At 41.7% G+C, this 12,781-nt stretch overlaps 2 protein-coding genes across 3 annotated transcripts in view; both read left to right on the top strand.

Moving 5' to 3' along the window:
* Positions 1-12,479, top strand: part of LOC311145069 (cGMP-dependent protein kinase 1-like) — a gene marked incomplete at both ends in the record, with an annotated part of 33,215 nt that extends 20,736 nt beyond the window's left edge. Inside the window, 6 exons of the mRNA XM_084181252.1 lie at positions 55-196; positions 582-745; positions 864-986; positions 1,038-1,100; positions 1,184-1,250; positions 12,447-12,479. Of these exons, the coding sequence (XP_084037378.1) occupies positions 55-196; positions 582-745; positions 864-986; positions 1,038-1,100; positions 1,184-1,250; positions 12,447-12,479 (592 nt within the window). The remainder of the gene's footprint in view (positions 1-54; positions 197-581; positions 746-863; positions 987-1,037; positions 1,101-1,183; positions 1,251-12,446) is intronic.
* The window catches only part of LOC311144438 (long-chain-fatty-acid--CoA ligase 1-like), a 28,816-nt gene continuing 18,327 nt past the window's right edge, over positions 2,293-12,781 (top strand). Inside the window, exon 1 of one of the 2 annotated variants that reach the window (XM_084180452.1) lies at positions 2,293-2,440. The gene's annotated coding sequence lies outside the window, so the exon portion shown is untranslated. The remainder of the gene's footprint in view (positions 2,441-12,781) is intronic. The other variant, XM_084180453.1, reaches the window with a different exon arrangement.

Below are 12,781 nucleotides of genomic sequence, written 5' to 3'. Positions count from 1 at the left end.
GGATGTGTCATAAAACTTTCTGATCACTATTGTGCTCTTGCTCCTACATTTCAGAGGCTCGTTTGATGACAGCAGCACACGTTTTTACACTGCCTGTGTTGCTGAGGCCCTCATCTTCTTGCACCACAACGGTATCATCTACAGGGATCTGAAGCCTGAAAATGTAGTTCTGGACCAGCGCAGATATGCCAAAGTGGTAACGTAGAGACTAGAGCTCCATTTGATGCATTTTAAATCCACACAAGATGAAGAAAGGGGGCATCCTTAGAATATAATACAGTTATTGTCAATTTCGTACATGCTTACACAAACAAATACAGTACGTTCAAAGGTTACAGTTATATTATCATACATAGAACTGTTTCACTTTGGAAAATCTATGTTATTTACATTTTACATTTTAGTCATTTAGCAGACACTCTTATCCAGAGTGACTTACAGGAGCAATTAGGGTTAAGTGCCTTGCTCAGATTTTTCACCTAGTTGGCTCGGGGATTAGAACCAGAGACCTTTCGGTTACTGGATCCATTGAGATACTGACCATCCATATTCATAACTTGACTGTGCTTTGCCTTTCCTAGGTGGGGTTTGGTTGTGCTAAGAAAGTGGGCTTGGGTAAGAAAACGTGGACGTTCTGTGGCACGCCTGGCTATGTTGCCCCAGAGATCATCCTGAACAAGGGCCACAGTGTATCTGTAGATCTCTGGTCTCTGGGCGTCTTCGTGTTTGAGCTGCTGAGTGGAAGGTGAGATTATAAAATAGTATATTTCTCTCCAGAGCTACAGTGTTTTGTCCCAGTTTTTGTTCTCTGTCGTCTCTAAGTCATTGTACTTGATGTCCCTTCTCAATCTTTACCTTTCCAGTCTCCCATTCTGTGGCCCTGATCCTATGAATACGTTCACAGCCACCATCCGTGGAATTGATCTGGTTGAATTCCCCAAAACCATCAGTAAGAGTGCCTCAAGTCTGATCAAGAAGCTTTGCAGGTGTGACACATATAACCCATACATGTGTGTCTCTCTGTCCTGGTCTCTCAGGAACAACCCAGCAGAAGGACTGGGGAATCAGAGAAACGGGGCCAAGGACATCCAGAAGCACAAGTAAGATGGCTGAGATGAAAACATCAGACTGTGACACTGTCATCTATATAGCAGCAGGTCTGTTATCTTGTTCTTTCTTTCAGATGGTTTGAAGGTTTCAACTGGGAAGGACTTCACAAAGGCACTTTGTCTCCATCGATCATACCCAAAGTAAATATCTGGCAGAGCTTTATGTTCATTAGTCATAAGACAACCCACTGGGCAAAATCTGGTTGAATCAATGTTGTTTCCACGTCATTTCAACAACAACAAAAAATCTGTGATGATGTTGAATCATCAACGTGGAAAACGGATTGGATTTGAAAAAAGTAATCAACATAAGGGTATTTCCTATTTTTTCACCTAACTTTTAACCTAAATCCAATGACAGTGAAATGTTTTGTTGATTTCATGTTGAAATCATGTTAGTTGACAACCAAATGTAAATCAAAACTAGATGTTGAACTGACGTCTGTGCCTAGTGGGAACGTGCTTCAGCAACTACATAATAATAGTCCCTGCACAGGCAGCTGTACAGGCCTGACCATTGCTGACTACTTGTGCTTTGATATATTTATACTTGCATAGTGTATTTTTCCATTTTCTGAACATTATTTTTTCAGTTAATCAGTCACTTGGAGGACAGCAAATTGGACCCCTTAACTGGCATCCTTGAGGACTCACCAGCTGTATAGGAGTCAGTCTGAGACATGGATTTCTGTTGAATTGAAACATTTTGTATAATTTTGATCTAGGTTGAATGCTATACACGAACTGATACAAAAATAGTTTTTGGTACCGGAAATAAATTATACAAAGGAGACAGAGAAATGGAATTTCATTGTGTTCAACATTATTTTATTTCAACTGGTTAGAATATTTTTTTATTCAATTTGTAAACTAACAAAGAAGTGAATGTTGATGGCTGTTTCTGTATTCTAATGTGATATTTCTTACTGTGTATTATTGTTTTACTTAAAGTGTTGTATCTCAATTCATAAACCTATGATTCAACATCTGATTATTTGTAAATAAACTAATACATAATCTGAGCTTCATCATGTGAATGCATTCAACATCTGGTTGTTAAATCATAGGATGTTTTAGAGCACTTTAATTAATAAAAACATTTTATCACCTCCAGCATTTGTTGAGTTGAGATACAGTATGACGCGCTTTACTCATTCAATAGCTTTTTCTCTCATGATAATTTGTTCAAGCTGACGTCAGTCAAAGAAGAGGGGTTAGGGTGTAGCATGGGGTAACACTTTCGCATGTGGTGGCGGGTGGGTATTTCGCTTCTCCTGCTGAAGTAGGGGGACACAATTTGAAGAACATCGGGTGACCTACATTTTATTCAGGTAAGAGGCGGTAACTCAGGACTTGTAAAACGATGTATTTAAAAGTATGGGGAAAGTTATCTACTCGCTACAAATAAGCTACAGTATGTAATTGTAACGCACTAGTAGTGACACTATTATTGGATACAAAGTAGCCAACCCATCGTGGCATAAGTGCAATACACTGTTATAACCGGTTCATCATTTCCATTCCATACAAGCTTTGAAACGTTTTGACGATTTTGAGTTGTCCTGCTGCACTATTCTGTCAATGGAGATAGAGAGACCGAGGTATCGGTTCTGAAGATGATGCATGTTGAGTTATGTATTTGGCATGAATGGGACAGAAATACGATTTTCGAGCTCACCATCAATATTGTTTTAGTGTTAACATTGTAGCCTTTTATTTTGTAAGCTACAGTATTAGGTAACAGTGTAATATCTGCACAGTAAGTGAAAAACACAATATTCTAAACTTTGCATTTCATGGTAAAAAAAAAAGTCAGTTTCAAGGAAGGATATATATGTACTTCAGCAAGTCTTTGTACTCTGTAATTCTAGTTCATGGTGTGAAAAAAACGGCACAATTATGTGGTCGTTCTTTTCCCCAAAACAAAGGTAATTGCTATACGGATTGAGACCCATGGCATTTAGCCAGCTGGACCAAACCCATGTATAGCTTGTGGTCTTTGGAATTCCTCCTTATGCAGTTCATGCTGTACCGTCACTAGAAATAATGTCTGGCTGCATGTCCCTATGTGTCTGCTTTGAGTTTGTTTTTGCAAGGGCTTTGTGCCTTTGCCGTAATCTTGAAGTCTATGTCTGTCTATGGAAACCACAGGCAACGTGTTGAAAGTTGTCCCATGTTGCTGGAATGCACAGGCTGGGCAGGGCTGAGTTGGCACACTGGTAGTGATGGGTCGTTCGCGAACGAACGGCTGTTTTCGAACTGATATTTTTGGTGAACGTCGGGAAACGAATTGCATCTGTGAAAGAGCCATTAATTTAGCTACCTGATTTGCATACTGCTACTACTGCTTTTTCAGCTACAGACAACTATTATATTTAGACAAGTTACAAAAAACATTCTCTGAAGATGGTATTTCCTCACTGCAGGAACAGGCAGTGAGGAGAATAGTGCTGAGCGATTAGTGCTTTTTGAGGTCGGTTCGGTTTCGGTTCGATTCTAAAAAAATTATCAAGACTTTCGGTTTCGATATTTTTTACATTAAATGCACTACAACTTATGTGGGTTGAATGCTGTAACAACGAAGAATAAAACAATTCATAAAACTCCCATGATGGTAGTGACTGCACATAACTGCTTTCCTTATTAACCATCAGTTATTCACATTACTATGCAACAGGATTGGTTATGTTCCCATTTGCCACCGCAGAAATGTGTATTCGATGTTTATGTATTCCTATTGCTTGGTTGAATTTACATATCGATTAGGTGTTATGGCATTGGTCATGCTTGCAGATGGGGGATTTCCCGAAGGAAGTTCTTCCCAGTCTGATATTGACATGCAATACTGTATTCTATTTTCATATTTATTAATGTGTACGCCTGATATATAAAGTGCATTCAGAAAGTATTCAGAGCCCTTCCCTTTTTCCACATTTTGTTACATTACAGCCTTGTTAAAAAATGGATGAGAAAAAAAAATCCTCATCACAATACCCCATAATGACAAAGCGAAAACAGGTTTTTAGAAATTTTAGCAAATTTATAAAAAATAAAAACAGAAATACCTTATTTACACAAGTATTCAGACCCTTTGCTATGAGACTCTAAATAGAGCTCAGGTGCATCCTGTTTCCATTGATCATCCTTGAGATGTTTCTACAACTTGATTGGAGTCCACCTGTGGTAAATTCAATTGATTGGACATGATTTGGAAAGGCACACCACTGTCTCTTTAAGGTCCCACAGTTGACAATGCATGTCAGAGCAAAAACCAAGCCATGAGGTCAAAGGAATTGTCCGTAGAGCTCTGATACAGGATTGTGTCGAGGCACAGATCTGGGGAAAGGTACCAAAACATTTCTGTAGCATTGAAGCTCCTCAAGAACACAGTGGCCTCCATAATTCTTAAATGGAAGAAGTTTGGAACCACCAAGACTCTTCCTAGAGCTGGACGCCAGGCCAAACTGAGCAATTGGGGGAGAAGGGCCTTGGTAAGGGAGGTGACCAAGAACCTGATGGTCACTCTGACAGAGCTCCAGAGTTCCTCTCTGGAGATGGGAGAACCTTCCAGAAGGACAACCATCTCTGCAGCACTCTGCCAATCAGGCCTTTATGGTAGAGTGGCCAGACGGAAGCCACTCCTCAGTAAAAGGCACATGACAGCCTGCTTGGAGTTTGCCAAAAAGTACCCTAAAGGACTCTCAGACCATGAGAAACAAGATTCTCTGGTCTCATGAAACCAAGATTGAACTCTTTGGCCTGAATGCCAAGCATCACATCTGGAGGAAACCTGGCACCATCCCTACGGTGAAGTATGGTGGCAGACTAAATAGCCTTGGTTTCTCAAATGACTGCCTCGCCTGGTTCACCAACTACTTCTCAGATAGAGTTCAATGTGTCAAATCGGAGTGCCTGTTGTCTGGACCTCTAGCAGTCTCTATGGGGGTGCCACAGGGTTCAATTTTCGGGCCGACTCTATTCTCTGTGTATAATCAATGATGTCGCTCTTGCTGCTGGTGATCCACCTCTACGCAGACGACACCATTTTGTATACATCTGGCCCTTCATTGGACACTGTGTTAACAAACCTCCAAACGAGCTTCAATGCCATACAACACTCCTTCCGTGGCCTCCAACTGCTCTTAAACGCTAGTAAAACTAAATGCATGCTCTTCAATCAAACGCTGCTTGCACCCGCCTACCCGACTAAAATCACTACTCTCGGCGGGTCTGACTTAGAATATGTGGACAACTACATTTACATTTTAGTCATTTAGCAGACGCTCTTATCCAGAGCGACTTACAGTTAGTGAATACATATATATTTTTTATACTGGCCCCCCTTGGGATTTGGAACCCACAACCCTGGCGTTGCAAACGCCATGCTCTATCAACTGAGCTACATCCCTGCCGGCCATTCCCTCCCCTACCCTGGACGACGCTGGGCCAATTGTGCGCCGCCCATGAGTCTCCCGGTCGCGGCCGGCTGCGACAGAGCCTGGATTCGAACCAGGATCTCTAGTGGCATCAGTTGTCAGAGCAGCTTACCGATCACTGCACCTGTACACAGCCCATCTGTAATTAGCCCACCCAACTACCTCATCCCCATATTGTTATTTACATTGTTATTTATTTTGCTAATTTGCAATCCCAGTATCTCTATTTGCACATTATCTTCTGCACATCTATCACTCCAGTGTTAATACTAAATTATAATTGTAATTATTTTGCACTATGGCCTATTTATTGCCATACCTCCATAACTTACTACATTTGCACACACTGTATATAGATTTTCTATTGTGTTATTGACTGTACATTTTGTTTATTCCATATGTAACTCTGTGTTGTTGTTTTTTCCGCACTGCTTTGCTTTATCTTGGCCAGGTTGCAGTTGTAAATGAGAACTTGTTCTCAACTGGCTTACCTGGTTAAATAAAGGTGAAATAAATAAATAAATAAATGGTGGTGGCAGCATCAGGCTGTGGGGATGTTTTTCAACGACAGGGACTGGGAGACTAGTCAAGATCGAGGGAAAGATGAACGGAGCAAAGTACAGAGAGATCCTTGATGAAAACCTGCTCCAGAGCGCTCAGGACCTCAGACTGGGGCGAAGGTTCACCCTCCAAAAGGACAACGTCCCTAAGCACACAGCCAGGACAACGCAGGAGTGGCTTCAGGACAAAAGGCATTGTTTCTTGCCTTAAGCTGGGCATCATTCACAAGTGAAAATATATAATTCACAAGTGATATGCTAATATTGTCACCCATCAGACTATTCTTGATTTAATCTTGTCTTTACATATACTAAATAATATATGTGTGAAATTCGTTTTGATTTAGAATGGACCATTATCATGCACCTGTCTCGAAACAGGGGCAGGGGGAAAAATACATGTCATCTCTGCACTTAAATAGCGAATGGAGGACGCTTTTCCTGTGGTTCATTTTCATGCCAGCCAGGTAGGCTATGCACCTGTTGTAAAGGTAAGCAATGTGCTTAATATTAGCTTAATATTAGGAAAGTTGATAAATAAATATAGTATGCATAGCCTATAGAAAGCTGATGGGATCCTCCTCTTTTTAATAGAGACCATGACTCTGTTTTCTTGCGCAATTTCATAGCCTATAGAAATGTTGCGCTACATGAGCTCATGGGCTCTCATGAAGTGTTTGATTAGATTTTCGATTATATTTGCATTGATGTCAGAGTAATTAGAGGGACAATAGAGTGCTGAGTACCAGGCAGTTCGCAAGTTTGGTAGGCTACTAATGACCATCAGCAAGCAGCATCAGAACTTGGAGAAGCCTAATTACCATGACTAAACGGTCACTTGGAATTTGACTGCCTTGTGACCGCCGGTGTGGCCGTAATACGGTCAACACAACAGCCCTTCCCGATACCCCTTAAATGTGGAGAACTTTGAGTGTTTATCCCATGTTGCGTCCTGGGAGAAACCATACGCTTGCCCCACTATCACTGACAAAGACATTGGCATTGATGGTTACAATGTTTTTGGGTCAGATCGCAAATCTAAGGGTAGTGGTGTTGCTATATACAGTACCAGTCCCAGGTTTGGACACACCTACTCATTGAAGGCTTTTTCTTTATTTTTAGTATTTTCTACATTGTAGAATAATAGTGAAGACATCAAAACTATGAAATAACACATATGGAATCATGTAGTAACCAAAAAAGTGTTAAACAAATCAAAATATATTTTATATTTGAGATTCTTCAAATAGCCACCATTTGCCTTGATGACTGCTTTGCACACTCTTGGCATTCTCTCAACCAGCGTCATGAGGAATGCTTTTTCAACAGTCTTGAAGGAGTTCCCACACATGTAGTCCCATGTAGCTCAGTTGGTAGAGCATGGCGCTTGCAACGCCAGGGTTGTGGGTTCGTTTCCCACGGGGGGCCAGTATGAAAATGTATGCACTCACTAACTGTAAGTCACTCTGGATAAGAGCGTCTGCTAAATGACAAAAATGTAATGCTGAGCACTTGTTGGCTGCTTTTCCTTCACTCTGCAGTCCAACTCATCCCAAACCATCTCAATTGGGTTGAGGTCAGGTGATTGTGGAGGCCAGGTCATCTGATGCAGCACTCCATCACTCTCCTTGGTCAAATAGCCCTTACACAGCCTGGAGGTGTGTTTGGGTCATTGTCCTGTTGAAAAACAAATGATAGTCCCACTAAGCGCAAACCAGATGAGATGGCGTATCGCTGCAGAATGCTGTGGTATCCATGCTGGTTAAGTGTGCCTTGAATTCTAAATAAATCACAGACAGTGTCACCAGCAAAGCACCATCACACCTCCTCCTCCATGCTTCACGGTGGGAACCACACATGCAGAGATCATCCGTTCACCTACTCTGCGTCTCACAAAGACTTGGCAGCTGGAACCAAAAAGGACAGATTTCCACCGGTCTAATGTCCATTGCTCGTGTTTCTTGGCCCAAGCAAGTCTCTTCTTCTTATTGGTGTCCTTTAGTAGTGGTTTCTTTGCAGCAATTCGACAATGAAGGCCTGATTCACGTAGTCTCCTCTGAACAGTTGATGTTGAGATGTGTCTGTTACTTGAACTCTGTGAATAATTTATTTGGGCTGCAATCTGAAGTGCAGTTAACTCTAATGAACTTATCCTCTGCTGCAGAGGTATTAACTCTGGGTCTTCCTTTCCTGCGGCGGTCCTCATGAGAGCCAGTCATAGCGCTTGATGATTTTTGCGACTGCACTTGAAGAAACTTTAAAAGTTCTTGAAATTTCCAGAATTGACTGACTTTCATGTCTTAAAGTAATGATGGACTGTCATTTCTCTTTGCTTATTTGAGCTGTTCTTGCCATAATATGGACTTGGTCTTTTACCAAATAGGGCTATCTTCTGTATACCACCCCTACCTTGTCACAACACAACTGATTGGCTGAAACGCATTAAGAAGGAAATAAATTCCACAAATTAACTTTTAAGAAGGCACACCTGTTAATTGAAATGCATTCCAGGTGACTACCTCATGAAGCTGGTTGAGAGAATGCCAAGAGTGTGCAAAGCTGTCATCAAGGCAAAGGGTGGCTACTTTGAAGAATCTCAAATAGAACATTTATTTGGATTTGTTTAACACTTTTTTGGTTACTACATGATTCCATATGTGTTATTTCATAGTTTCGATATCTTCACTATTATTCTACAATGTTGGAAAAAGTAAAAATAAAGAAAAACCCTTGAATGAGTAGGTGTGTCCAAATGTTTGACTGGTACTGTACATAAAATGTTTTCGGCGACCATTCTGACAAACCCAAGCAATTTGAACATCTGTCTTTGAATATAAATCTCTGCACATCCTCCAATCTTGTTGTCTCCTCCCATCTGCTATTGCTGGCTCTCTGGATTGTATTTTTGAATTATTATTAATACCTATAATCTTACTCAGATTGTTAACAATGTAACAAGGTTGAATGTAAAGTGTCCTCTAAAATCCTCTTTGATTGATCTCATTTTAACCAACACTCCACATCATTTTAATGCATCTGGTGTTTTAGCAAATGTTTTAAGTGATCACTGGGCTGTTGCCCGTGTAAGGGATGGTAAAATTCCTACTCAGGGTTTTTAACATGGCCTGGAATAGAGTTGAATGCATCCCTGATGAATGAGCATTTTCTTACTTCCATAAAGCATTCTAGGATATATGCAACAAGCATGCCCCTTTCAAACAACACAGAATTAAGGGCAGAGACAACCCTTGGTTCTCAGATGAACTATCTGAAATCATAAGGAAACTGAATGCTATGTGGGCTAAAGCAAGATGGTCTGATTCAGCTGATGATTGGATGGTTTTTCAACGCCTTCGTAATTAGTGTGTGGCTATGACACAAAAGCTGAAAGCAGACCTCTACCTCAAATCTACTGCTGATAATCGGAACTAATCCTTCCAACTTTTGGCAAGTAGTGAAAGGTTTAGAGTGCAAAAAAAATGCACAGCTCCCTTAACAACTGGTGGTTGACCTCTATTCTGAACTCTTTTAAATCAAAATGTTCTTGATGCAGGTGGATTATTTGATAGGGTTAAAGGTCAACATGAGTTCCTTGTGAAATTACCAAGCACTCCTTCTCCAGGTTCTCCTTCTCGCCCTTCTCTGTCTCAGAGGTGCGTAGAGCCCTGAAAGCAACTGGCCCTGATGATCTACTACAATAAACTGCAGACATCATTGCGCCCCCTTTTTGATTTTTGTCCATATCGCTCAGTTCTATTAGATATGTTTAACCTAATTTCAGACAGGTCCTTCTTTTAATCAATACACCATGGGAGTCTAATGATGGTGGTAGGAGTGCTGCAAATGCCTCCTGTGTTCTCCGAGTGTGTGTTGACTAGAGGGAAGGTCTCTGCTCTGCTCTGGACAGTTCATCATCCCAGCAGCCCTAAATCGTGACTCATAGCCTGCCTCCTTTCTTCCTCTCCATCGTCTTCCCCTTCCCAAAACCTTCATTGTGACTGTGTTTTTCACGATTCAATTGGGAATCACAGCCAGAAAACACCAGTGCATTTCACTCTCTCTCTCCCCTTACTCTCTCATTCACTAATCTCACGTTAGTATTGTATTGTGGTGGCTTTTGATCACTGGAAATGTAGAAAATACTGGAAAACACTGCTTAATCTCTCTGCTTGATTAGGAGGTCCCTTGCCAACCACATTCCCCCATGCACCTCTCTCCTGTGGAACAGAGCCCCAGGTGTGTAGTGAAATAGGCCCCTATGTTATTTTAGTCAAAGGCAATGAGGATACCGATAGTGGATGCAATACTGCTCCTGATCCTCATTATAGATTTTAAACCACAGACAACTATTGCGTCATCAAATATTCTTCTTATTTTCCATTGGAGAGAATTACAAATTGTCTGGTTTCTGTTTTTGTCTTAGTGTTGCTCAGTTTTTATCTGTCTCTGCCTGCCAGCAGTAGTGAATATGCACAGACATGCAAACCTCCCTTGTGTGTCTGTTAAATATTTGTCACTTCCTTTTGAAACTCTAAGCTGGTGCCTTACGGCAGCTTTTAATGTGTACCTTACTGAGCAGTATAGGTGATTAATTCCAGATTGTGGTGTTTAATCTATACGTTATAACACAGCAAATATACATGTTAGAGGCCTAAAATTGGTGTATTTAATCCATCTTAGATATGTAACTGCTTGACATGTCTCCATTATTCCCTTTGTCTCATTTCTGTTTGGGAGTAAGTGCCAGGGAAGCATAATAGTCTCTGTCTGGCTCTGACAATAGCCATTATAAATGGGATGGAGGGAGGAAGGGAGAGAATACTAAAGTCTAGATAGAGAGAAAGACGGGAACAACAAACCATTTTTCTTCATGTGTCATATGAAAGCCCATTTATTTTCTCTTTGTATACGTCAAAAGAGACATGGGGACCTTCCAAAATCCATCTGCAACTTTTCAGCAGGTGTTGGCTTCTATTGTAGTGCAACACTTGGGCCAATTGTTGTCATATTTATTATTTTATCAGCTAATAGAATTCCAATTATTTATTATTGTGGATGCTGGGCACAGGATGAATTATGCGACAATACTGACAGAGCAACCTAAGCATTTTATATATTCTGGCTAGATATTGTGCATTTGGAGAGGTCCTAGAACTTTCAAAGAACTTTATGAAAAAGTAATGAGAAAAAGATGATGGTCATTTTCTTCTCCAGGGGCACGAACTGGGACATGGTCGGCTTGGTTTAAAGACTGAAGGAGAGGGGAGTGAACTGGGACATGGTCGGCTTGGTTTAAAGACTGAAGGAGAGGGGAGTGAACTGGGACATGGTCGGCTTGGTTTAAAGACTGAAGGAAAAGGGAGTGAACTGGGACATGGTCGGCTTGGTTTAAAGACTGAAGAAGAGGGGAGTGAACTGGGACATGGTCGGCTTGGTTTAAAGACTGAAAGAGAGGGGAGTGAACTGGGACATGGTCGGCTTGGTTTAAAGACTGAAGGAGAGGGGAGTGAACTGGGACATGGTCGGCTTGGTTTAAAGACTGAAGGAGAGGGGCGCAAACTGGGACATGGTCGGCTTGGTTTAAAGACTGAAGGAGAGGGGAGCGAACTGGGACATGGTCGGCTTGGTTTAAAGACTGAAGGAGTGGGGAGTGAACTGGGACATGGTCGGCTTGGTTTAAAGACTGAAGGAGTGGGGCGCGAACTGGGACATGGTCGGCTTGGTTTAAAGACTGAAGGAGAGGGGAGTGAACTGGGACATGGTCTGCTTGGTCTAAAGACTGAAGGAGAGGGGAGTGAACTGGGACATGGTCGGCTTGGTTTAAAGACTGGAGAGGGGAGTGAACTGGGACATGGTCGGCTTGGTTTAAAGACTGAAGGAGAGGGGGTGACATCACTCTTTATCCCCTTCACTTTTGGAAGAAGGGGGGAGGAAGTAGGTGAGAGGTTGAGGGGTATGGAGGAGGGGGATTTATTTGGTGAAGTGAATTCCATCTGCAGATGGAGAGAAAGTAGAACGGTGGGCAAACTCATATTTTGGAGTGGCATAAGAGATTTTAGAAGACAGGAGGGTGTGAAAATGAAATGTTTTAGTAGATTTAAGTTTGTTTCATATTTGTTTGGGTTAACGTTGTGTGCCCACGTTTTTTTCTCTCACGCTGGTTTGGTTGTGAGCAATTACAGACTGGCAGGGAAACATGAGGGTGGACCTACATGCCATCACGCTGTCCCTCCCCCTCACCCCATCTCGCCACCAAACTCTGTTACTGTATGCATCTATTCTCTTGCTCGCTCTCTCTCTCTTTCTCTTTTTTCTCTCTCTCTTTTCTCTCCTCTCTCCAGCTCCATCTCTGTCAGTGGACACAGCATGACTGAGAGTAACCTCAGTGTCTGTTTCTGTTTAGCCAATCATGATTACTTCCGAGTCCCTCTCCCATATACACCCCAGCCATTCATTCTCTTCTCAGTCCCCCCTGTCTGTCTGCTGAGTCTGAGGGCCAGGGTGCTTCGGCTGGGCTTTTTAAAATGATCAAAACGGGATGTTGCAGTATTTAGTTTTAGTGGCTACGTTTGTTTGTTATAATTTTGTTGTATTCATTTTGTGCTGTATAGGATTTCAGTCACTTGAATTCTTATTTGTACCATAAAGATTGACCTCTCTCAGCCCCTCTTGTCCC

Source organism: Coregonus lavaretus (assembly GCF_964263955.1).
Source record: "Coregonus lavaretus genome assembly, chromosome: 17".
Classification (NCBI taxonomy): domain Eukaryota; kingdom Metazoa; phylum Chordata; class Actinopteri; order Salmoniformes; family Salmonidae; genus Coregonus; species Coregonus lavaretus.
This window is presented reverse-complemented; position numbering and strand designations above follow the sequence as displayed.